Below are 27924 nucleotides of genomic sequence, written 5' to 3' on the forward strand. Positions count from 1 at the left end.
ACACAATACCCAATTCTTATGTGTAAGGAACATGAATGTGGAGACAGTAGATTCCCATCTATCTCGTCAGAACATCTGTCACAGAAGCTCTGTCAGTCCTACACTGAGTCCCACATCTGGCCTCAGGATTCTTGTCCCTAAAGACGAGGAGATGACATTTGCAAATGTCACATCTGATGAGCATTTATGTAAGGGCTCTTTTCCCTTTTACTTCTTTTTTTAAATGCACCGAGAAACCTGACATACCATTAAACCACCAAACAGAACGCAGCTTCTCTGCATGGTACTTTGGAATTTTCGCAATTGTGATGAAATACTTCTTAACTTTCATCAGACAAAATGTGTGAATACTTCTGTGACTGCTGAAACATTTGCTGAATTCGGAACCGCGTACTACTCTTCCTATTTCTGCCGTAGAAAGAGATGGTAAGAGTAGTTTTCAGCACTAGTATCCTCTTGAAAACTCAGATGCGATATAAAATGAAGGACAGATACCCAGATCATCAGACTCGTTTAAACTAAAAGTAAAGTCTTTTCATAAAAACGTGAACGAACACACCAGCAATTCATTTTGTGTATTGTTAAAAGACAAGCACTTCAGAGTTCTTATGTGTAGAGTTCAGATTCACTACAGGCAGCGCAGGCACTGTCCTCACTAACACAACCAGAATGATCACACACACTGTATGACAAAGTAGGTTCTGTTACGGAAAAGGGGAAAAAACACTCATTTTGCTGACAACTGACTAAGACACAGACAAGTCATAACACTACTATGAAACAGCCTAACATAGTCTATAGAACTTAAGGCAACCAATACACAGAGGCTACAGCAGGCCAGAGCTGCATGTTCAGCATTGAAAACACTCACAAACCTGAAATGAAGATATAAACACTGTAGATATTTCTGTCTTTTATCAAAAGCGACGCACCCCTTGTGTGTTCGACACCACTGTTACTGGATTATTTCTTGTGCTTTTTAAAAACACTATGGAAGTGTCATCTTGGCACATGATACAGTGTTCAAGCTACCGCGGCTGTATCTCAGGTGTTACAAGTGTTTGTCTGTGCTTGTTCGTGTGCAGTCACACACTGTGAAATATACAGCGGTGAGAGAGTGTTGGAGAAATGCAAAATGTAACCAAAGTAAAGCGTTAACAGAACAGCCCCTAGGAGACAATGGTGAAGTAGTTGCGCTAGGCACGTATAACGTACGCCTGCTGTGTTGTGCTTTTGGACAGGTTTACAGAACAGTGTTATCACCAAGTAAAGTGACACCATGCGTGTTAAAACGATACAGAACAGAAGCCCTTAAATTGGCCCATAAGCATAACGTTACTGGCACACCGGTTTTACGGGATATTTCTGACTGCATGATTCCTCGTAAGTCGTTGGACAAGGCATGAGACCCCTGCTACAGTCTGGGTAAAAAAAACACAAAAAAAACAAAAACAAAAGTCTTCTGAATGTGGAAATGGAGCGAGAGTGACGTGAGAGAAGTCTCAAATCATTCCCTTCTGTGACTGCGCCTGAACTGCGCACTCAGTAAATCACATCTGGTCAGTAGATAAGGCATGGTCAGAATTTACCTCACAGACACTTCAGGACTGACACTACAAATACTACTCTACTACTCTTAAATATCTATTTAATGTTCAGAGTAACATAAAAGAACAGTTCCCTGTGGCATCGGTTATTTGGCAGAACAGAACTACAGAATATTTTTGTAAGAAAGAAGAAAATTATAAATAAGGTCATGTGTAAAAATAGCAAAACTTATTTACAGAAATGTTGTTTTCGGGTTTTTAAAAACACCACAAAGTAGACAAATGCAAATGATAATAGTTAAACCTCCAGCAGAACACCTGGAAGACCTGTATTTCTGTCAGTGTGATAAAGAACCTGTTTTTACAACAGAAAACTAGACGAAACAACTGCACCTCGGCTGCGTTTCACAGACAAAACGGATACTAAACTCCTCGACGCGTCATATCTTATGTCTTAGATCAGAGCTACAGGACCTGATAGGAAGCTGCACTACTCATCTAGCAGGACGAGACCTTTACCCGATCCAGCCTTCAGAAGCTTTCCCACTCAGAGGTGCTATGGCAACTGTATCAGGCACACAATGGTGTGATATCTTTAAATTTTATTACTCTTTTCTATATCATTATTCTTTGTAGAAATCTTTTCGGTGTGCATACGTTAGCATACACATTGCTGGTACTTTAGGAACCTCCTTCCTGCATGTAGTAAATGGCACTATGGATTTTCTTTCCCTCATAGTTACAAGAGATGAAACAACAACACAAAACAACAACACTGTTAACTGGCACTGCTGCGGGGTGGTCACTGCTATTTTACCCCCTCTGTCACTTCTGTAAGGGGTACGATCGGGCCGAGGAGGCCCTGTGGGATGACGCTGAGGTCACTGTTGTTATTGTTTTTATGTTTTTTTGTACTCTCCTCCCCGGTGGGCATGGTTCCGTTGGTACTCAGAACCGCCTGGTTGCTGCTGTTATTGCTGAAAGCTGCGGCGTTTGCATTTGTGGGTTCGCTCCTGATTCTGGACGTGCTGATGATTTGTGCGCTCTCCTCACTGCCCTCATCGCTCTTTGCGCTCTCAGCCTCGACGTTATTATTAGTGGCGATCTGGTTTAAGGTCTCGCTTGTGTTTGTGAGGGGGCTAATTATAATCATAGCTTCTGAGGAGCTTGTTGCGGTATTTGTGTTGTTGTTTGTGTCTGTGGTGGCCGCACTGGAGCTGCTGGCTTTGGAAGCTCCATTGTGGGACATTTCTCCGTTAGCCATGACCCCAGGGCAGATGAAGGGAGACAACTGGATCCCTCTGATCAGACGCACCAGCCCTTTCATCTTCTCAAGCGAAGCCTCCATCTCTCTCTGCTGGGCCAGTACGCTGTTCTTGCTGTCCATACATCTCTGTGAAGGGAGAGAGGACACAGTGCTGCTGACTCGTACGACCAAAATCTCATCATTATATAGTTATGGAGGTACGGGATGAATTAACATCACATTTAGATTTGTAATTTCAGTGGTATGACTCTTCGCACAGAGGAAAAGTGGATGATATGAACTTAAGGATTCTCTCACCGTTATAGAGTTGCTGAGCTGTCCGACTTGGTCTTCTAGTGTCTCTCTCTCCTGCCGCAGCTCTGTGCTCCATGTCTTCAGACGATCTTTCTCTCCCTCTTTAGCTGTGGGGAAATGAGTGTATGCGTAAATCTCAACAGAAAGCTCAAGTTCTGGAAGTAAAAATCCCATTCAGTTCCCCCGCAGGATTTTTTTTTAAACAATTCTGTAGAAACTTTGCAAGACAGACCAACCGTGATTGTGGAGCGACACAGTGATCTTCAGGGGGTCAGGGAGCAGGTCAGAGATATCCTTTTCACATATTTGTCCATTTTAATTTATAAATATGCTCTTGATCAGATCATGTTAATTCTTAATGATTCTGCATTATTTTAAAGGGCACCTATTGTACAAAATTCACTTTTACATGGTGTTTGAAAATACAGTAAATGTGTGTTGGCAGTGTGTGTACAAACCACCCTATAATGATAAAAATCCACCCAGTGCTTTTTTTTAATCCCCATAAATCATAAGCAGTGTCTCAGAACAAGCCGTTTTCAGATTCGGGGCAATGTGACGTCCTTTTGCACAAGCCATGCCCACGACTGTTGACCGTATTAGCATATACCAGCCCTGAGTGAGATGTACACAGACCTCCATTGTTTCGACGCCAGAGCAGCTGCAGACAATAATGTCTTCTAAGCGATTGAGGTGTTTTGTTGTTGGATGCAAGAATGAACATAGCAGTCATCATTTACTCCCAACATCTGAGCTACTGAAGACGCAGAGGATTACTTTTGTTTTTGAAGGGAATGCGCCCCCCAATCTACCCAAATGTGTTTATGTTTGCGCAAATCATTTTAAACCAGACTGCTTTGTGAACGAGGGTCCGTACAAAGCAGGCTTTGCCAAAAAGTTGTTACTAGAGGATGGATCAGTACCAACTGTTGTGTTTGTGATCCAGTTTACAGTCTCCAGATCGATACTGGTCACGGCAGTAATGAAAGGTAGAGCGCGTACTATATTACAGTTCATCTGAGTTGTTTTACGGATATAAAGTTTACCAGTTTATTAAGCACCCCCTGAAAAGGTCTGTATAAATGTGTTTACTGTTAGTTGTAACGAGTGTTTTTGTGCAATTCGCTGTGTATGTTGATGATAATGCCAGGGGGAGAGAATGTTTATGGATAAGACTTTTAATGCGCACTTCTTGTACTGTTTTACTCACCTCTTATGGTGATTTGGACTAAAACAAATGTTTCATCTTTTGTGTGAAGAAAAATAAACTTCATAAAACTCATCAGTAAATTTGTGGCCATCATTTGGGTCCGCTACAACAGGCTTGTACTAATAGTGGATAAAAGCAAGATGACAAATATGTTATAACCGTAATTAAACTAAACTATTCCTGTTCTATCTCCATGCAGCATATGCTTTGGCTCTGTAGGCATTATTGTTCGACTCTGGTTCAAACTGAACACTGCTAGTACAGTTTCTGCTCTGACATTTTCATTCAGTGAGATGAGATGTCCTGCCGAGCTCTTGAAGCTCCGCCCTCTTCTTGAAAGTGGGCCAGATGTATCAGTTCATTTGCATTTAAAGGGACACACACAAAAAGGCGCATTTTTGCTCACCCCCAAAAAAGTGGCAATTTTAACATGCTGTAAAAATGATTTTCAGCTCAAACTTCACATACACACTCTGGGGACATCAGAGACCATAATAGGTGCCCTTTAATATTAAAGGAGTCATGAATTGAGAAATCTAATTTTCCTTGATCTTTTGACATGTAAGAGGTCATTGTACTATAAAAACATCCTGTAAGTTTCAGAACTCCTCTGTTACTTTCTCGTTAGTCCAAAAACAGCTTTTATTAAAACCAAGCTCTGAAGAAGTCTCATTTCGGATTTTGTCACATTATGACGTAATAGTGCGACAAAAGACCCCCTCTGCAAAATCAGATCAACATCATTCACAGCGCGAGTTTATCAGTGACTGAGTTCTGGACTCTCCCCAAAACTCCAGTTAATCAGTAGCCGCGTTTCCATTACCCTTCAAATTGCGCAAATTGAAATTGCGAATTGAAAATATGCTCAATGGAAACACGTCAATTTCGCAAAAACTCCCATTTATCGCAAAAAAGTTTTTACGCTCGCATGAGGTGGTTTTTCAGGCAATTCGAAAAAGAAATATTTAGGAAAAAATGACGTTTTAGTCGCATAACATCGGTTAATGGAAACGCCGTCATTTCGCAATACTTTTTTATCGATATTTAAAAAATAAAATAAAATAAAAAAAACGCAAAAGTTTTGCGCAAATCTTTAATGGAAACGCGGCTAATGACGCTGTCTACACTGCACAACGAATCACTAATTTACATTGTGTTTGCACTGTAAGTTATGATGAAAGCATTCGTGAGAGTGCAGAAATAGAGTTGCAATGACAAGATCACTGCATTCATGCACTCAGACTGTCGGTCATCGACTACAACGCTTATCGCTGCAACACTTAATGAGACGGGAGTAGATCTAAATATAATGATATAATCAAAACTTTTCACGATTAGTTAATGTCGACAACTGTCATAGTAAAACGTAGTAAAAATTGAGAGAGTTCAACATGTAATGCTTATTTCATACGCAAAGATGTTAGCCAATCATAGCAGAGGGCGTTTACGCTGAAGTCTCACAGCAGACACGCCCCTTCAAACAGAGCATTCAGGTCAGGACTAAAATCACGAGTAGAAAATGGCCTTTTATTTATAAATTATAACATATCTAGCATTTACATATTTACTTCAACTGCACAGGTAATGTCAATGATATGACCAATTTCAGCAACATCTAAAAATGAAGATACATTTCTATAGCTCTGACTGATTTTATATTGTAATTTTGGAAGTAAAACTTACATAATACAAGAGGGCTACATTCTATAACGTTTTTGACGTGCTTCTGGGGGATTAAGACTTATTTACTTTAGCCTTATTTTAAATTTAAAAGGCCTGTTCACACCGAGACAAATATTCGGTGTTCATTTGATGTTTTGTGAGATAAACATTTTAATTTGAATTAATGGTAGTTAATGTGTCTGACAGAATGTGAATGTTCATGACCGTCTGAACAATGGTGTTCACTGCAAATAAAACTGGTCAAAAATCTAAGTTTGTAATGTTGTAATTAATTTCAGAGCTGTTTGGTTTGGTTCATGACTTGAAGAATAAATGGAAAAATACTGCCAGTACCAAAAGCTGCAGAAAAAGTAAGTGGTTGCTGCTATTTTATAGTTCTAGGACAGCTTTTCCAAAGATCAGAGATTTACTGGTACATTTCATAACAGACTCATAAAAGAAACTTTGTTCCGTTTTAAACTCCCAACTCAAGACATTTTTAAGCAATCTTACATCACATTCTGTGTCATTGCAGGTTGACTGTTCTAGGTATCATCAGTTGTATGTGAAACTTCTCACCTGCTTTATAGGAGATGTAGGAATGGACAATAGCAAGAGTCCCAGGCCACTCAATGGCATCTTCCTTCTGCAGAATCTAAAGAAAACATGTACTGAATGGTACTGAAATACACAACTGTTAACAGTCTGCATTCAAAGTGATGCACGCAAAAACATGAACATTTAAAATGAATGAGGAAATGAATGCATAGTAGTGAAAACAAATGAAGTGGCAAGACATGAGGCTACCTAAACTTACAAAGTTGAGCAGTCTTGACGCAAATTTCTGGTTTTCGGTGTCCTTAGAGTGAATATTGGTGAATATTACTACGTTTTTGTAGCCCTGCATCAAATCAGGGGTCCTGAGCAGCAGAACTGAGGTGTTTCAGGCAGATATGCATGCCCTTATGAGGCCCAGATGATTTATATGTGAGCAAGTATCACATATGAGACGCTGCCCACTCCATCTCATGACATCAGCTGCCAAATACTGACTCATTAATCAAAACCTGATACTTATTAGCCCCTTTCACACATACAGTTTCTAATGGTAAATTACCATCAGGAGATCATGTGTGAACAGGACCTTTTCTGGCACTTTTTCCTTTATGAGAAGTTGTAACAATACCAGCAAATTACCAGTATGATGCTGTGTGTAAACAAATAATGAAGATTACCGGTATGAGAACGTACGAGGTTAGAACGCGCTGACATAAGAAGTTTGCTTTGGGCCAATCATAAAGCTCTGTTGGAGCGGTTTACAGTACGTTCTGCTGCTTTTAATTGTTTTTCTATATAAACATGCACTAGACGAACATTTGATCATTGCGCTGCATCTCGCACTAGAAACCCTGCCTTCTACTATTCTCTGAATGTCCTATTATGTACTATAGTGACTGCAGTCCCATAATATATTATGTGTTACGCCGGTCACTCAGAAGTAAAACAAAGTGTAACTAAAATGAAACTAAAGCGATTCTCATCCAGGTGGATGAATCAAATGGGTCATTTCCGATGACTGACATGACAAAAGTTTACTGGTACTGATGCACAAATTGTATCTTACCAGTAAAAAGACGCAACGTTGTTGCTTGTGTGAATAGCACATTTGTGTATTTACCATTAAAGTTGTTCTGATCATTTTACGTCAATTTACCAGGCTTGCTGTGAAAGTAGCTTTTGTCTCTATTCCATTCTAAATTGAGCTTGTTTTTAAAAAATAACATTTTTGGTGGGTCCAGGTTAAACAGCTGCCTCTTTGCCTCTATTTTATTTGATTTTGCATAGAAACGACATAGCCATTCATATTAAAAGTTTCTAAATTGAAAGAATATAACCTGCAAGAGTAACCTATTACGTTACCTCTATAAAGACTGTCTGCTTTGTAAGATCACTGACAAAAGCAAAACATGTCATGGCATGGGACAAAAAAAGAAATGAAATGAATTACGAGAACGAGAGTGAATGGCAATGAATCTCTAATATAAATGTTTCTCAGTTACCGGAGACTCTTAATTCACCTCCGCTACCACTAGATGTCCCTGGTGAGTACGGTGAACACTGGGATAGGGAAGTCTGAATTGTGTCTCAGTAACTGTAGTGGACTATCACAGCTACTTACATCCCCTGCTGAGCTGGGGCTGGGTGAGGGTGAATGTGATGGAAGGGTGAGTGAGAGGGCAGGGGAGAATGGGCTGCCCGCGGTGGGCCGCTGTAGGTCTGGGAAGGTAGAATGATGGCTGCTGGTGGTTGGGGGGAGGGGCCCCCGCTCCACAATACTGCAGTTTTTAGAAAGGCGACCTGGGTGAGATGAAACAAAGGACAAACAAAACACAAAAAGAAAAGAAAAGAAAAGGAAGACAAAACATTGGTGTAGCATACCTCTGACAAGCTGTCCTCATTGGCTAGGGTAGCAGGAAGGAGCAGGTGGGGGTGGTGTGATGGTGGTTGGGAGGGAGAGAGCATCGTTAGATTACAAAAGGAAGCATTGCATGCTGGGTAACAACACATTCTGCAAAAGCTGGCCTCAAATCAGCTGATAAAGGCAGAAGGCATTACATTTAGGCAGATGGGGATAAGAAATGCCAATAACAAAGAAGGATCAGAGGGTAACGATTTAAAGAAGCTTATCCAGGCATCAAGAAGCTTATTTTCATCTACAGCTAACACAGATGCTGTCAAATGTTAAGACGAGCCATATTCAACATCATAAATCAACAGATTATGCACATTTATGTGTGCAATGGACATTAACAGAGCAAGTATTCATGTCTTTTATCAACAAGAACTAATAGTACCATTACATTACACACACACATATATATATATATACATATGTATATATATATATAAGGCTCTATTCAATTTTACACACGCAGACCCAAGTCAAGAGTTATATTCAACTAAACAATATATGGCTGGAGCCTTGGTCCCAAATGTGTTCAATATCAATTTAAGAGATCCAAAAACAAAAATAGCTTCTTTAGCTCCTCAATGAACACACACACACACACACACACACACACACACACACACACACACACACACACACACACACACACACACACACACACACACACACACACACACACACACACACACACACACACACACACACACACACACACACACACACACACACACACACACACACACACACACACACACGAGAATGAGGCTTTTAACTACCTTTCTACCAAATATATAGCCTACAGTTTTTATATGAGACAGGAACAGTCTTTTTTTCTTTTAAATCAAAAAGCATAATTTTGGCTTTACTGCAAGATATTCTGATTCTGTCCTCAATCACTTGAATGCTCACCTACTGCACTTTCTGACAGATATTTGCCTCAAGGAACATCTAAACTGACATCTAAAATGTCACAGTGTTTTTTTTGTCTGTACAATTTTCTATACAAGTCAATGGGGTCCAATGCTGTTCAGGACCCTGAGGACTTTCCATTATAACAATAAGAATTGAAAAAATCTTTACAATATCTTCTATCGTGTTCCACAGAAGAAAGTCATACAGGTTTGGAACAGGCGAGTAAGGGGTGAGTAAATGATAACACTTCATTTCTGAGTGAACTATTCCTTTAATTTGCAACAGTGAAAGCTGTTTTGGGTGAGCTTTGAAGAGCAATCAAAACATTGGTCATATCAAAGTATCAAAAAAATATCTTTTGGCAAACTGTAATGTTATGTTTTTGTACTCCAATCTTTCCAATACAAGTTCTAATGGTACACTAATGATGCGGTATTATCACACCTTTAAGATGTGCACAACTTGCCTAATTGTAAACCTATAAAGTAGGCTGAGAACATTGTCTGAGTCTTTTACTAATGTATACACTTTTACAGCAGCCTGAAGACAGTCATTATCCCACTTAACACACTGCAGGGTCATTTCTTCCTGCCTCACACATACACTCCAGGGCCACTCCACAGCAGAGTGCCTGTAAGCACATTACATAATCAAACAGTCATTACTGCTGAATGTGTGCTTGTGTGAGACCGAGAGAGACTGACTGATGGGAGTAAAGAAGAGTGGATCAGTTCAGGATGAGAGGTGTAGAAAAAGGGCTTAAAGCACTGAATAATGACTGGCTACACATTTTTACCGCAATAAAATTAGACAATTCACAGTGGATGTCAAGTCACATTTTACAGATATGGATAATATCAAACCAATGTTGTGAAAAGCTCGTTTACATTTAGTTTTCAACCTGAACGTTTAAAATCAAATTTGTATATTTTCTGAAGAAAATGCTAATGTAATGCAGTTGCTAAGGCCTTCTAAATGTTTTTTTGTGTGTGTTTTCTATGTGCTTGCTAGGGTGTTCTGGGTGATTTCAATGCCAATAATGCATTGGGCATGTTGCTGTCTGCTATGGATATTGCTTACCAGAGTCAAATAGTGCCTTGCTTTAGTAGGAAATACCTCTTAGCAAACTTTTCGTTATAATGGTGTCGACTTGCATAGTTCCTGGATGCAAGAATTCAAAGAGTAAAAGTTTATCGGAGCGAGTTACTTTCAGTTTCCAGTGAAGGATCCAGCGCGTTGTAGGCAGTGACTAAAGGCTGCAAAGGATCGTAAATATGGTGAGAACGCAATGCCGGAAACTTCTGTGTTTGTAGTCAACATGTTAAACTGGATGGCCACGAACAGTTTAAAGGATTAGTTCACTTAAAAATGAAAATTCTGTCATCATTTACTCACCCTCAAGTTGTTTCAAACCTGTATGAAGTTCTTTCTTCTGCTGAACACAAAGGAAGATATTTTGAAGAATGTCTATAACCAAACAGTTGATGTACCACATTAACTTCCATAGTAGGAAAAAAAAATACTATGGAAGTCAGTGTGGTACATCAACTGTTTGGTTACTGACATACTTCATAATATATTCTTTTGTGTTCAGCAGAAGAAAGAACGTCATACAGGTTTGAAACAACTTGAGGGTGAGTAAATGATGACAGAATTTTCATTTTTAAGTGAACTATTCCTTTAAGACCAAACAGAGGGGAAAAACAGAAAGAAACTAACAAACTGTAAGTCTGTCAGCTCCAACCTCCTGAAGCAACGGGTTATTAAAAAGCCGTTTCCATAGTGTTCCATTTTTACCATAAATGGCTGTTTAACAAGCAGATAAAGTATGATACCATTTTCAGTGATAAACCTTTACAACCTCTGTCGACCCAACAGTCGGAGGGCGGGGATACAAAAGTGCGCAAGTATAATCTGTAGTTTTCACAAAAGCTCTGGAGATGTCAAAAGTTTTGCTGACAAATAAATGTGAATTTCTCAGACCAGGTAACACAGAAAACAAGTAAACATAGTTAATTTACATATACTAGTACAGACATTGTAACAATACAAAGTGGGTTATAAAAAAAAAAGTACACTTTAAAGGTTCTTTCACACTTGGTTCGATTTTCTAGTCTGAACCCGAGTTTGATTGCTCTCCCCTCCCCCTGCACACATTATATTATTTGGGTCCAAACTGCGAATTTGCATCATTAAAGCAGCAGCTGTTTACTCCTGTTGCTTCAAAATGATGATGCAGGGGAAGACGGCAAAAAGCATCACCACACTTTTATATTATGGTTTCTGAACCTTTGGTTTTGTTTTCAAAGTGTCAGCACATAACGGGATTTTTTTTTTTTTATTATTAATTAATTATTCCATAGCTGTATATCTTGTCCAGATGTTTTTTTCATATCGCTGCTTTGCAATTGTGAATGTTTTGTTATTAATTTGCAAATACATTTTGGAGAAATTATCAGTACTAAGTAAACTAAAAATTGTATTCATCAGTTTGAGCTCTTAAAGGGTTAGTTCACCCAAAAATTCTGTCAGTAATCACTCACCCTCATGTTGTTCCAACCCCGTAAGACTTTCGGAACACAAATGAAGATATTTTTGATGAAATCTGAGAGCTGTCTCACTCCTCCATAGGCTTCTATGTTATTGAAACTTGCCGGCCCAGAAAGTTAGTAAAGACAATGTTTAAACGCAACGCAAACGCAAAAAAAACTAAAATAACGACTTTATTCAAGTATTCATTTTCTTCTGTGTGGGCCTCAGACGTGAGTTCACGTAGTGTAACAGCGCAGCGCAACGTCAGAACGTAGGCTCACTGAAGAAAATGAATAGTTGAATAAAGTCGTTATTTTTGTTTTTTTTTGCATACAAAAAGTATTCTCGTCGCTTGATAAACTTATGGTTGAGCCACTGTAGTCACTTGGACTATTTTAAACATTGTCAATACTAACTTTCTGGGCCGGCAAGTTTCAATAACATAGAAGCCTATGCAGGGGTGAGACAGCTCTCAGATTTAATCAAAAACATCTGAATTTGTGTTCCGAAGATGAACGAAAGTCTTACGGGGTTGGAACTACTGACAGAATAAAAAATTTTGGGAGAACTAACCCTTTAAAAAAGCAATCACACACTTCTCCTCAATAAGCCACAGAGTATCTAATATAGGCACAGAGAGAAAGTGTGATTGGCTGAACTCACCTCTCTTCCTGCTGGACTGGTTTATGGAACTCAGATACGACACTGAGCTTTTTTTCCGCTGAAACACACACAGGCACGGTTCATTCCATCAGATATCTCCAATCTGTTTGAACTGCTCGTTTAATGCATGTGTATGTTTGTTACCTCTGGTTCAAACATGGCTCCGCTATATATTGGATTTGCTGTTGTACGTCTCTTACGCTCCTGGCGCCTGCTCTGAATCTCTACACAAACAAAGTGGGAAAGGTCAATACACATTCATTCACGCACACAAACAGACACATTTCATTCTCCTGACCTTCTAAATAGTCGCGCGTGACCAGTCCCAGAGACAACATGAAGGCCAGTTTCTGTGGAAAGAATGCGTGTCATTATCTCAGTAATGATCATAATTTACATCACCATACTCATCATTATCTTCATTATAAACATAAAAGTACTTTACCAGAGGGCTCTCCTGATGTTTGGAGGAAGGAGTGTGTGTGTTGGTGGGAGCAGGTGAAGATGGTGTATGTAAGGACAGTGGAGGAGAAGTGTGTGTAGGCGTGTCTGGAGAGATGAGCAATGAAGTCTTTGGCTCTGTCGCATATTCTACTGCGGGTATCTGAAGAAGAAACAAACATGTATTAATACATGCACTACCATTCAAAAGTTTGGGGTCGGTTAGATTTTTTGTTTTTGAAAGAAGTCTCTTATGCTCACCAAGGCTGCATTTGATCAAAAACACAGTAAAACAGTAATATTGTGAAATATTACTACAGCACACAATAATTGTTTTCTATTGTAATATATTTTAAAACGTAATTTATTTCTGTGATGCAAAGCTGATATTTTCCGCAGCCATTACTCCAGTCTTCAGAGTCACATAATCATTCAGAAATCATTCTAATATGTTGATTTGGTGCTTTCACGAAACATTTCAGTCATGGGCTTATTGGTCAGCGAGTCTGACTGGTAACCCAAAGGTTGCTGGTTTGATTCCAGTACCGGCAGTAAATGACTGAGGTGCCCTTGAGCAAGGCACCTAACCCCCAATCGCTCCCTGGGCGCCACGACATAAAGGCTGCCCACTGCTTTAGGTGTGTATCACAGTTTGCAGAGTATGTGTGTGCACTAACTTGGACGGGTTAAATGCAGAGGACAAATTCCGAGTATGGGTTACCATACTTGGACTTCACATGTCACTTTCACTTTTTCACTTATCATTATCTATGTTGAAAACAGTTGTGTTGCTTAATATGTTTGTGGAAACAAAACAGTGGAAACCGTGACGATGAATATAAATTTAAAAAGAACTGCATTTCTTTGAAATATAAATAGTCATTTGTCTTTCCTACTGACTTTTGAAATAAACATTTGAACGATAGTGCAACATAGACAGTATTAGAAGGAGATGGACCAATATGGCTGATTGAACTGACTTTCCTAAAAGAAACTTTTCATGTAATTAATGTTTTAGAGTAAACTTAAATACATAAAGTGTTTATTTCCCTCACCGTGTTGTCAGAGCTTGGTCTGTTGTGAGGTAACTGCTGTGTGCGTGTCTGCACAGACGGCTGCATGTGTGTAGATGGGGAGATCAGGATGCTTGTGTTGTTAGAGCTGTTGGGGCAGGGCAGGCCATTGAGGATACGCATCTGCTGGACGTGACCAGAGGAAGGGAGGGCAGTGCTCAGTAACACCGGTGACTGCAAGGTTTGCACAGAGATCTGACCAGCAGCTGGAGACAAAGACGCTGGGGGTTTTGGCCTGACCTGCTCACACACAGAAGAAGAAGAAGAAAAAAAAGACAATTATTTGTGGAATAAATGGAGAAATAAATGGTGGACCCAAGTAGTGAAGAAAAAAAGACTATCAGAAAAGTGATGCCCAACTCAGTGGTTTAACAGCAGCAGACTTTCACATTTAGACTCTAGTATACAACAAACAACAAATATGTTCCCTACTATTCCACAACACCACTAACACCAGCTCCACTCCAATGCAAATAAAAGTTGTCTACTTATTGACTATTATTGTATAATATAATTAGTCACAATAAAATAATGTTTCATTATTTATTATGCATAACCTTATCTCCTGGTTTTCATCTATCAAGTTCTGAATAAAAAGATAAAATAATAAAAATAAAATAAAGAGAAAGTAAATTAAATGCAAACCTTTAATTTGTAAAGGATGTAATTCGCTGAATTGATATATCTTTTTCAGCTAAACAAATACATTATGATATACACTACCAAAAGTTTGGGGTCAGTAAGATGTTTTTTAATGAAGTTAATAGTTTTATTTAGCAAGAACACATTCAATTGATCAAAAGCGACAGTAAAGACATTTATAATGTTACAAAATATTTCGATTTCAAATAAATGCTTTTCTTTTCCACAAAAATATTAAACCAGCACAACTATTTTCAACACTGATATAATAATAAAAAAAATTTAAAATGATTGAGCGCCAAATCAGTACATTAGAAATATTTCATGGATCATGTGACACTGAAGACTGGAATGAATGATAAATTCAGCTTTGCCATCACAGAAATAAATTATATTTTAAAATACACTCAAATAGAAAACAGTTATTTGAAACGAATAATATTTGACGATAATTACTGTTTTTACTGTATTTTTGATCAAATATATAAGTCTCGGTGAGCAGAGAGACTTTATCTTACCAACCCAAAACATTTGAATGGTAGTGTATACCGCTATGTGATTTTGGTTATACCAACCAACCCTAGCATATATGCACACACACAACATATACCACAGACAATAGCAGAGAATACTGCCGGAGAGAAATCGGGGATAATGATCACTTTACTGTAGGGTCAAAAGCAACAGCCAAAGCAGGAACTGCAAATGTCACGACTATGCAAGCACACAGAAATTAAATCCAGAGCAAGAAAACAAGATGGGGCAAGAAGAAAATAATCACACAGAAAAGTAACACCTGCAGTAAAAAATAATAAGACATATAGATGCACACTAACACTTAGCAGATAGGGTTTTTCACTAGCCCAGCCAGGCATTAGGGTGTGAAGGGTTTCTATGGAAACAAACCTGCGGTAGAGTGGCTGGTCGAGTTGTCTGTCTGGTTGGTGGGACAAACTGAGGGACTTTGATTGTTTGGGAAGCAGCTTGCACCTGTGACAAGACCGCCCATTTAGACAGCCTTACTTAACTAACCTGTCCAACATACATCCTACAACAAATAACTTTAACCATTTAAGCCACATATGTAATAGAATAATTGTGTCTAAAATCTAAAGAACCAACCCTGAGCTCTCGGGTTCAAAATTAAATCAGACAGCCTGAAATTTCTTCCCACCCCTTATGCAGTTTGCAAAACAAGAGGGAATAAGAAAACAAAACTCTTCTTGTTCTGTAACAAGAGACTCAAAACAGCTTTGAGAAATACTTACAACAATGGTGCTATTGGATATGACTCGTACTGGCTCTGCTCCCTGATTGGTCGGTTGGATGACCGGCTGGAAGTTTACTGGGGATTTTTGAGGATCTGAGCTAGGAGGGCCTGCAAGGAGTGCGTTGCCAAGGGTTGTCACCACGGTGATAGTTGGTGCTGGTGTCATGATGATAGGTGAGGAGGGGGTGGCAGCTCTCAGTACCAGAGGTAGAGTCTTTGAAGCAATGACAGGGGGCACAGAGCTCTACAGGGTCACAAACACATACACCGTTGGAAACATGATCTTTTTTTCTTTTCTTTTATAGGCAAGTTCTTCTTACTGAACCTAATGATATGCCGCTCATCTCCTTATAATGAAAAATGCCACTGTGATAATGTCACTGGAGCTACTGAGAGTATAAATGTCACTTTTGCCTTGATGACATATCTAAAAAGAAAGTGACACATGTCAGAGCTTATTTTGGCAAATACCAAATAAATATTTAGTCTCCTCCAAAAACCCAGTCGGCAATCCCCAATCCCCTGCCCTCAAACCATGACCCCAAAGCTGCAATATGAACCTAACCATAAAAAACTTCAATCATTACACACCTAGTAGCTATTGAGTCTCTCAAGATCAGTTCAATCATGAATAAATCATTCAGATCACTGACACAAAAAGAACTGATTCATAGAATCTACTTCTCATGAACTTTCATGAATAAGCCAAAGAGAGCTAGGGCAGATGTCAAGTGGATAACAAAATTAAACTTTCAGCCTGTTCCAGACACAAAGCAATACTATGGACTCAGGAGTAACTTTACATGGACCACTTTTATGGTGCATTTGTGCCCTGAAAGCCTCAATGATTAGCCTAATCGCATGTAAAAGTGCATTTCAGAACTATATTTCTACATGGACAATTTTTATGACACTTTTAGGGTGTTTTTTTGTTGCAATTTTGGCACTTTAAGTCAAATGTTTTTGACATGGAAAAGCATGATTTTAATTTTTGGTGAACAAATCCTTTAAATGTTCAGCAAAGACAAGGCTTTGTCTTTAAAGAAGTCCCTTGAAGCAGTTTCCTGAGTGTTGTGTGGGTACCTGTGGAGTAGTGAGGCTGGCAGCAGACAGAGGCGTCTGTGTGATGAGCAAGGTAGACGTTTGCCCATCGGCTTGCAGCGTCTGCAGCTTCATATCTTCCTGTTTCACCAGTAGATCTCTCCTTAACTGCTCCACAACCTTTTTCTGAGGGAGAAAGAGAGAACAAGTGCCTGTTCATTTTTTGTGTGTTCTGTCACTCGTACCTGCAATGAAGTCTCTAACACTCATGCTCTCTTTTTGCCTGCTGTTGTCATGTTGGATTTTGGCCCGTTTGCACTGACAGCAAGTGAGAACATGGAATCCCTACAACTGAACTTCACTCTCTTTTTGTCTCTTTTTCTCTCAGCCAGGGGGCCAACAGTAATCTACCTTCAAAAACATCTTAAGTGTTTTAAGAAACCGGATTATGGCATAACAGCATGAAACATTTAGCAGTAATAAATTAGCGCGCCATGTCCAGTATACAGCTGAAAGGACTGTCACCACATTTGCTTCATCAAATAATTAATGACAGATGTATTGAAGTAAGAAATTGAAGTATTATAGATTCATATATTATTATACCCATTATAAAGGTATCCTTTTACAAACATTTTCTGTTTTTATTTAAGGATAATTTTTTTTTTTAGTTTCTGACTGTGTTTTTGTTCTTTAGTAGTAATGTGTTTTTTTCTGTTGAAATACTTCCTTCTATATACTTCTAATACTTCCAGTTTCATGCGCAGAGACCTTATTGACTTTTATTGTATGAAAAAAAACCCAGTTGAAACATTCTTTAAAATAAATTGTATTCTGCAACTGAAAGTAAGCCATACAGGTTAAGGAATGTTTTGAATATTTTTTTTTTGGCTGACCTATCCTTTTAAGAGTCTAAACGATGACAGATAGCAGACTTGTTAAGAAACACCATTAATTCTACTCCATTTGATGCTGCCAGTGACACAGAAATTCACCTTTAAAGGGTGAAATGTTCATGTTTAAACTCATGATACATCAAATCTTTTTTCTCTTTTAGAAGAGTTCCCACATAAGAAAAACTAGATCATTAGCATTTATAAGAACACGCCTACATTTGCATAACAACTCAAAACAATTTTAAAATAGAAATGCTTTAGCGACGTGTGGCAGGTTCTTTAGTAACTTACATGATGATGAACAGGAAAGAAATGGAAGTCTTAAGTAAACGTAGAGGAATGAAAAATAAAAGTTCTAGCTGATAATAAACAAACATACTTGCACACTTATTGAGCTCTGTTATAACTGTGCAAATGAGAAATTACAGTGAAAAAACAGAATGTGATTCTAAATGACATGATCATTCCTCGAGTACTCTCAATGCAATTCATTTGAAGCCATTCACTGTTTGTGTTACAGTTCAGCATCAAAAAAATGTGCACACACACACATAGACATGACTATGTCACAAAGCAACATTAAAAGAGTGTGGATCCATAACAATCATAAAGAGAAGACAGAAGGAGGAAGATATCAAAAGTTTACTGCATTAAGGCTTTACTTAATGCAGGCTACAAATGTGCAATACAGCTTGTTTGTGTTCAGCCGAGTATGTGTTGATTCTGTAACCAGTTAAGACAGAGTGACAGTTACATTAATGAATATGAACACAACCCCCCAGCACAGTCCTCTCACTGATTATAGCTTTAACAGGCTTCCTCCACCATCTGTTAGACTCACATACTCCTAGATCTGGGAGAATTCCACCGGACACCGAATATGTTTAAGCGAGAAAGGCAGCACACTTTATTAAATAGTGCTGCAGGCTGATACATTTCTGAAGCTCTGAGAGGGTTGACGTCTTATTCCCTTTCCTCTGCAGAAGGAGAGATGATCTCAGGTGTGTTTTCCCCCCTGTTGGTGGCAGCTGCTTTATTCTGTTACTTTAAAAGGCTTTAAGATGCTAATTAAAATTAATCTCTGCTGCCACTGCCAACAATCTACAACACATCTTTCTCCATCTCCTCCACAGAACTTCGGGTTCTGTACAGTTAGCTCAATCGAACAACAGTACGCCACGTAATCATCCCCAGCAGACATTAATCATCAGTAACAGAAATGTCAAAGAAAAGGGGGAGAATAGATTTGCGCATGTTTGTGTGTTGGCAAATAGTTCATTTGGCAACACAAAACCACAATGCACAAATCACACCACAAATGTTCAGCACAATACAACACAAAACAATGCCATGATGTAACACAAGTTTCATAATCAAACAAGATCGCCTCATTTTCTCGGGACACACAAGGAGGTAAAGACTTTCAGACCCCAAGTAATTGAACTGATCAAGACATGTGTACGTTCGTGGAGAACACTGATATGGCAGCAGGTGTTCTCTCAGAGAGCAGCTCTCACCTGCCGCTCACTCAGCGATGTGATCTTGGCCTGCAGGTCACGGAGCTGCAGCTTCAGATCTGCATTCTGTACAAAGAACACACACACTCCTCCCTAATACACTAGTCCAGTGGCCGGTATATGAGAGCGTATCGATCAAACAGTAACGTAAGTGAGGGACATGTTCAGTGAGGGAGACGCACCTGTGGATCTTGCTTCATCTGGCTCACGAGTTTCTGCAAGAAAGAGAAGAAAGTTTTAGCACTCTCAGGAGTGGGTGACACATGCCGATGCAGTGACCTCTAGAGGACGACGAGTGTACTGCAGCTGCAACAATTACACACTCAATCCATGGTGTGTGGGGAGGGTGGTGGGGATACCTGATGGATCTGGATTTCCACTTTGAGTGCTTCTTGTAAATTTTGTAGTTCCATAATCGATCTCTTCTTCCCAAAACCCAACACAGCTGCCTGGCGAATAAAAGGAAGAGAGCAGATATTCCTTCATTAATTGAGATGTTATTGAATGACTAAGAATATTAAAAAAAAGAGGTAAAAGAGCTTTTTGCGGTCTCACAGTGTGCATGACCATGCCATGACAGATCTGTTAGTGTGCTTGTGCGAGTGTGTGTAAATCTGCTCAGTGTTAGTAGGATATATCTCTGTGTACTGATTCAATCAGAACTACTCTCATCAAAATCCTGCCTGAACACCACGGATCAAACTGAACAGCACTCTTTTGCACATACACAATCCTGTTTTCTCCTGCTGTCATTCTTCTTTGAGAGGAAATGATGCTGACGCATGCATTAACTGTTTCCTTCTCTCCTCTTCAGAACTGTGTAGCTATGCTGCTGTTTGAGTAATAGTACTAAGTGTAGTTCTGGAAAACATTTAAATTAATTAGCTAGTCAATGAAACGCCATAAAGCAGACCATCACAGTTGTGTCAGAATGTGTGCACCCCCTTATGACAATGGTTTATTCTATACCTTCCCAACGTCTGCCGTCTTGAACACCATCCAACTGGCAGAGTGGGGGGTGGAGCTGGAATAGACAAGAGAGGATGGTAAGGACTGGAGCACACACACATTTACACACACAGTAGCGCTCCAGAGAGTGACAAATCTACATCATAGCAATATTGAAGAAAAAAAAGATGTCAGCAGGAATATTTTAAATGCAAGCTTTGTGGATAAAGATTTGGGCTGCATGCAAATATTGCAGATTCAATCCCAAATTGAGGGGACACAGAAATTGGAAGCTTACTAGAAAAGAAAGCAATCCTCCTTTATACACTCAGGTTAAACACTCAAAGGGATAATTCACCCCCAAAATGAAACTTCTGTCATCATTTACTTACCCTCATGTCACTCCAAACCTGTGTGACTTATTTTTCCTCTGTGGAACACAAAGACGTATTGAACCCCGAATATTATTGAACCCCACAGGCTTTCATTGTACAGGCAAACACCTCTTCAAGAAGTCATTCAAGTTTGGAACCACATGAGGGTGAGTAAATGATTTTTGGATTTTTTCAATCAAGGTACCTGAAATGGACAACTACAAATTGCTTCTGTGAAAACGTTTCCCCTACACAGCAAGAAACTAAGTTCCTAGCACAATGTCCTGAAACAACATTTACAGAGACACACAGAGACATGAGGCATTTCATGACACCAAGTATGCAAAGTTCTGACTTGCCTCCTTGGAGTTCGGACTTGCCAAGTTCGATTTAGGAGAAAGAACTCCGGAGGACGGGAGGACGCAAGTCCGGTAATTCTACAAATGGAACAGCAGCGTTCATGATATCGTCACTCAGCTCGCTCTGGCTACTCTGGCTATCTCAGTATGTATATTTTAAGCAACAATAAAATGAAATATGTTATAAAACACCACTCTGCCTCGTTTCGTTAAACAGTAATAGCCACACAAATGTGGTTCAGGCAATGCGTACATTGATTATAAACATTGAATATTAAACATAGTAATATATGCTTTAGGCAATAGGCCTTTGTGAATATGTAGCCTACTCTGAATATCTTCACTGTAATAAAATTAAATGTGACACAAAACATCTCTTTTTGTTAAATGTCAGTTTTAATGATCAATAATAGCCATTATAAAAATATAAGTAAAAAGGTATAAGAAACTATAAAAATAAGAAATAAAGACAACCAAACAATTCAGTACAAAATGTACAAAGTCAGCGCTCTAGTAGGCTACAACGGTAAAGTTAAACAGCATATAAGTATATATATAAAAAGGTATATACATAAGTTATGAAACTACACTTTGCCCTCGGCCAGAACGATTTGTTCAGGAACAAATGATAGATTCATGAGACCAAAGATTGCCCGTTAGACATAGCCTACACAAGACAAATTATATCTCATGTTTAACCGACATCAGAGCCAGCGGCAAACGTCAGAAGGACTAGCCGTGGTACGGCTGAGCACCTAGTGAACGCCTGGACCTCAACACGCGCTTGATCAAATTTTCAAATAGGTGCTATCTTTATCAATAAACCACAGACTTGAGCTTTACAACATTTACATTCTACAACTATATTCTCACCTGAAAAACTCTTAAAACTACATTTTGTGACACAATAACAATAGTATTTTTAAATTACATGGGTTTTAACCTCTGCTATTGATGCTTTCTGGTTGGTGCTAGATGCATTCTGGGATACCTGGCTGACTCAAGTCCGCACAAGTCACCTCTCGATGCATCCTCGATAAAAGGGGCAGATCAAGAACACATCCGGGGATTTGCACTGTGCTTGGCTAACGTGAACATTTAATTGAAACAGTACTTGGGCAGCGAGTGATGATGTTTCACAAGTCCACAAGTACAGATAAGAATGCATATTAAGAAACAGCTAAAGTCCCTTGAAGGCAAGTCATTTCACTTGGCGGCCATATTCGTAATGCCCCCTGGCAGCTATTTCCAGCCATGCAAATACAGCTCTAATAACTTGTCCTTTTTAATAACATATTTCAAATCAAGAATAAAATCATAAATTGTGCTCAAATCACACAAAAAGGTTTTTGTTTTTTGTTTTTTTTCTGACTGGTCCAGCTAAGGAACAAGCACGTTCTATAGTAAACTAAGAGGCGATTGGCTCATTTAACAGCTACATGTTGAGTTGTGAAGCCTCCATCAAAAATTGTAAAGCGGGACTATAGCCACCATATAGGCTATGTTTTCCTCCATTCATACATGTACAAGTGGACTGTCTCTGTCTTATAACGTCTTTTGGAATTGAATTAGTTAATGCCAGTGCAAATTTACTCACTTCCTGCTTTCTCTGGTTTGTTTGAGCTGTTATTTTTTGTTCTCAGTACTTGTGTCTCACAGAATCAGTCTCTGTCTCTGCCACAGATCATCACTCTTCTCATCAGAATGAAAGCAGAGACTACCAGATGGGCACTCCACACACAGAGAGCTTCTCACTCATCTACAGAGTGGCATCCACTATCTGTAGCTGCACCAGTCACTGATCTGATATTTAAGCAAAATAATATAAAAAAATGAATACAATGAATCTTACAAACCAGCAGAAAGTAGATGTAATGTGTCCTATTGGTCCTGCATTATAAGTGTCCACAGCAGAGCAAAAGAGGGCTATTTTCTGGGACTTCTGTATTCAGTAAGGGCAAACAGCCAAAGTGATCATAACACACACACTTCACCTGCCTGATCAGACTGGCACACCATACCCTAACCTGTTGGCTCAGTAAATGTGCTGAAGCACAAGTAATTCAGAACTACTCTTCAGAGAAACGGAACTAATCAAATTTAACCAAACTTTTACAATGCCTCTATACCGCCTTCTACTCAAAGCAGCTTCATTCCCACGTAATACACTCATGCTACACAGTCTATATGTTAGCGTTTTCATAAGCTCACGTGTCCTTTATGATGATAAAAGTAAACAGAGTGCTGTCTGCAATGACTCTTACCCAGCTCTAAAATGTCTTTAGAATTCTTAAATTATATACATTACTAGAGTGCAGCAGAGCTAACATATTTTTGTAGGCCAAACCCCAGGAAACAAGCTAGCATTTTAGCACTTCCAATTTCATCACCCTTGATTAAATGCCTGAAATAAAGTGTGATAACACAAGCTCAAGATACTTTCATGTCTTATGAAATAAAATACATCAGTAATACCACAAGCTTTTTCTTGTCTTACAAAAGGCAAACAAGTGGCTATAGGTTGTTGGATAAATCACACTGACCAGGTAAACTCATCTACTCTCACTAATCCGCTTTTACAGCCTCATTGTGTTGTTTATAATCACGCTCTTGCAAACTACTCTAACATAAACGTGTTTGGAGTTGTGTTTATTTGTGAAGATTATCACGATGAATAAAATGTGTAAGAATCCTGAACTTTTGCTGGTCACAGAGCTTATTTTCTGCAATAATCCAAAAGCCAATGGAAAATTGGCCTACAAAAATACATCACTGCAGTACTCTATTAAAAGGGACCTATTATGCAAAATTCAATTTTACATGGAGTTTGAACATAAATGTGTGTCGGCAGTGTGTACACAACCAACCTATAATAATAAAAATACGCTCACTCCAGTTTCGATGCAATGTGACGTCACATTGAACAGGCCCCACGACTGCCAATGGACTCAGCTCTATTGGCCTTTATCACGGTCCGCGTATTGTCACATCCTGCTCCGATTAGGAGCGTAAAGGAATTTCCACCTGCATTATTGTCAATTAGACGGACGCCAGTTTTAAGAAGAAAAGTAAACTAATTTAGTTGAGCTTAACAATAAACGTCAATATTTAAATCTGTTTATTTAGACTTACATGATACCCTACTATTTGTCATCTTTTATTTTATTGTGTAACACTATCAGAGAGACGCGATCATCAGCGCTGCCAGTGCTGTCATGGGATTAACGAGTAGCACACAGCTCAAGTTACTGCCAGAGGAATCATCAGACTGATTTAATTGATTTTTAATGTTATTTTTGCATTATATTACTACCCATTATTGTCTACACAGTATAATGCTATCCAATCATCGCACTCAAACACGGAGAATATGACTCGTTTACGATGATCAAATCATATTTTTTTTTAAATAAATGTCTCTGTGGTTGAAATATTCCTTTATTTAATAAACAACTCTGATCTTTGATCTAATTACTCATGATTGCATCTTAAAGTAAGTGCATGAAACTTTTTTAACATTATCGTTTAATAAGTTTCCCCCAAACCTTTCATTTAATCCCCACAAAGTAGACTTTAGTCGTAATTAATATTTTAAGATTTGTCTAATTCTAATGCTCTTTAATGTGGTGGTGTTTGTACTGTATTCTTGCAGTTCTGCAATAAAATAAGGTGATCAAGGTTAAGGTTTTGGAATTTTACACAAATCAAAACAATCCCATACTATGGGCACAGCCATTGATACAGGCTGCAGCAGAAGTTGTTTTACGCTCCTATTTGAAGCTTCCGCTTTTCAAACACGGAAGTGTGATAAAGGCCTATTAGCATAGATCCCTCCCTGAGTGAGCTATAAACAGTCCTCCATGTTTATCTCCTTGCCAGAGTAATTAACAGCAGCATTCAAGTAAGAAATGTATTCTTATTAAAGCTACTAAAGTTATTCAATCAAGGGCAGTGAGTGATTTTCTGGTTTTCTTTTGTTGTTTGATTAATATTAACAGCATATCAGTGGGTACTGAATATTACGCTGCTTTCACTAATACACAGATCTAATATTCACATGCGTTTTCTTTACTCTCTGTTTACATTCACAGACATAACCGACTGTTAATGTGAACTTTGTGTGTTTCTGAAATAACCTTGTGTAGGCTATGTGACAGTTGAAGCGCAATAAGACGTGAAAGAGAACTTAGTTTCATACTCACGGGACGCGCCGTCTGACAGCCAGCTTTCTGTGCGTGTGCTTTGGATGTGTGCGCTCAGAAAACCATATATCGGAAGTTTAAACAGATATGGCTTTAAAACACATGCAGATAATAAACTTTTATGGTGATGAAGACTGCAATGTCACGTTAGCTTAACCGCGATTGAGCTGAAACTTCACAGAGACATTCTGCGGACACCTGAGACTTATATTACATCTTGTAAAAAGGGGCATAATAGGTCCCCTTTATTAATATGGGGGAGACGTATTAGAAACAAATTGGAGCTGGGGTGAAGGAGGAATGTCAGATATGCCAAATTGTCACGGTGGTGAGGTAAACTGCTGCTTAGATTGCGTCTTATTGAAACTATAATTTCCACTTATTGTAGTCTTTATAACCTTTGCATCACTCCATCAATCTGTTCATAATCTTCTGTCCAAGTCTTCAGAACATCCATCCATCCATTCTCCAAAGCCCTGCACGGATGGCCAGTCTCTTGAGAACAGAGTAGCATAATTCAAATGTTTAAGAACTAAAATCCAATTATTAATTACAATTTTAGGGCATAATTTTAGCTTAAGCAGAAACTCTGCAAGTACATTCCTGTCTGTGCTTTATTGGCCAAAGTCCCCTTATTGCTGAGAGCATGAACATATAGCCTACATCATGTATTTATCTGGATACACATTGTGAGTATCTATGACACGTTTAATCCTTAAATGGTTTATATATCCTGAAAACTCTCACTGGCAACTGGCATCCACTCACCATCTTTATGTGAAAGTAACATGACAACAGAATGCAGAGAAAACCACTAAACAGGAGGTAAACACTTAATCTGTTATACAATATACAACTGTGTGTGTAGAACTGAAAATAAAAGCGATATTTATTAGAAAATAATGAAACTACATTACTGAAGTCCCAATTTATTGAAAAATATAACTAAATTTATTTCACATTAAATGAAGAAATGTCTAACTGGTTTTGATTGGTGACCCATTGCAAGAAAAAAGCAGGTGGAGTTAAGAGGAAGAACAAACATAAAAATGGCTGTACAGTGAACATAGTTTATAATGGAAGAGCACAGCCGCACATGAATAAAACATGACAAAGCTTTAGAGAAGAAAAACCTGTAGGCCTATTATTTTATAACTTCGTAGGCCTACATGTAGCAATCTTAAGCTAAAAAAATTATCAAAAAACAGGGTGTGATTTTTTGTTGAGGAACAACCATACTGTCTGACGGCTATACAGTACTAAACCTAATAACCAAAACAGCACTAATTAAAAAAAAAAAAAAAAAAGACACATTGAGAGACTGCGAAAGGAGCTCATGACGGTCCAGTCGTTAAAGCGGACCGAGCGCCATCTGAAAGCTTGAGAAAGGTCATCATCATCATCATCATCATCATTAGCGTTCCAACGCATCCACACCGGAAACAGCGCCATCACTTTATATACTCACACAATCACACATCAAACTCACTACACAAGGGCCTACAACTTTCCTCCACCTAACCACAGAGCAGATTTTGTGAGACTTCATGAAAGCGAGCTCGCGTTTGTGCAGATATGTCAAGGCGTGGTGCCGAGAACACGAACTGGAAAAAATCTTTCATGATCACACGTCTTGTCGCCCTAGCGGCTCTTAACAATAATAGTAGCTCAACACATCAAGAGTACCGATACACACTTTATCCTGTTTATGGCTCGAGATTTCGTCCCTTGCTCTAATAATGAATGTAAATGTAAGCGCAAAGTGCATTTATAATGGCATCCCATGACTGTTTCACGGCATGCTGTGAAAACTACGGCACGCGCTGGAATCACATTTTCATCCATATTATTCCAGTTCTGTTAAGCAAGTGTCGTTTAAAGGGTGTTTGGGTGCCATTCGATGCGTTATTGTGTAACGGTTGTAAGTTATAACGTTTCGTTGACTGCAGCTGCACTCTCTCTCGCTCTCTCTCTCTCTCTCGCTCTCCTGCAACTCCTACAATAAAGAGAAATGAACAAAACCCCCCTGCGCTGCCTCTGCGCTTTCACATCCACTCAAATCACTACCAGCAGAATCAAATAAAGAACGCTAAAAGAGTTGCAAGACACCGTTCCCAAAAGTTCACAAGATGAAGATGAAAAAACCGAGGGGCACTTACCCTTGTACTCACTCCTCCAGCAGTCAAACACCGATCTTCATACACTTACACACACACACTCACCAATTATTTAAATATATATCTACAAACAGCCGGGCATTTCACCACTAAAACCTTATCCCACGGATGAATTCGCTCCCTTTTGCGCCCTAAAGTTTTGTACAGTGTAACAGAAGGAATCTTCGCTTTGTTCGCTAGATTTTTAACCAAAAATACATAAAAAGACAGAAACTGATATACAAAACAAGAACTCTTCTTCCATCCCATTCACCCCCAGCTTGTGCGCTCGTTGTATCAATGCGCGCAGAAGAGAGATAATGGGACAGCAAAACCATGCCGTGTAACGCCCAAAATAACTCGCCCAACATTACACATTATGGATATCATTGGATATTAATTTAATATTGTCGCGAACCGGGGCGAAAGAAGTATTACCGAGCACGAA

The 27924-nt window shown here is 38.9% G+C and overlaps 1 protein-coding gene across 7 annotated transcripts; it reads right to left on the reverse strand.

The window, feature by feature from the left end:
* Positions 1-1199: 1199 nt before the first annotated feature.
* phf21aa (PHD finger protein 21Aa) lies at positions 1200-27784 on the reverse strand. Of its 7 annotated transcripts, XR_013820456.1 has the most exons (18): positions 27480-27784; positions 20407-20461; positions 19797-19886; positions 19620-19652; positions 19438-19503; positions 17067-17210; positions 15982-16227; positions 15620-15703; positions 14054-14311; positions 13003-13161; positions 12856-12907; positions 12702-12781; positions 12558-12615; positions 8420-8442; positions 8160-8338; positions 6560-6635; positions 3112-3215; positions 1200-2940 (listed from the first exon to the last, which is right to left on the reverse strand). XR_013820456.1 is itself a non-coding variant. In XM_079865403.1 (17 exons), the coding sequence occupies exons 2-17, from the start codon at positions 20434-20436 to the stop codon at positions 2356-2358; spliced, it is 2088 nt and encodes a 695-aa protein (XP_079721529.1). In that variant the 5' UTR covers positions 20437-20461; positions 27480-27784; the 3' UTR covers positions 1200-2355. The 7 variants fall into 7 exon arrangements, 5 of the variants coding, with proteins under 5 accessions (XP_079721529.1, XP_079721530.1, XP_079721531.1 ...); XR_013820457.1 differs by having other exon boundaries at positions 8160-8442; XM_079865403.1 differs by lacking the exon at positions 8160-8338.
* Positions 27785-27924: the final 140 nt, after the last annotated feature.

Source organism: Squalius cephalus (genome assembly GCF_949319135.1).
Source record: "Squalius cephalus genome assembly, chromosome: 3".
NCBI lineage: Eukaryota > Metazoa > Chordata > Actinopteri > Cypriniformes > Leuciscidae > Squalius > Squalius cephalus.

Coding starts and splice junctions, on each gene's coding strand:
- phf21aa (XM_079865403.1), bottom strand. CDS start 20,436: ATGGTGTTCAAGACGGCAGACGTTGGGAAG. Junction 19,653..19,796: donor TGGAAATCCAGATCCATCAG/GTATCCCCACCA, acceptor TCTTTCTTGCAG/AAACTCGTGAGCCAGATGAA. Junction 16,228..17,066: donor CCAGCCTCACTACTCCACAG/GTACCCACACAA, acceptor GTGACCCTGTAG/AGCTCTGTGCCCCCTGTCAT.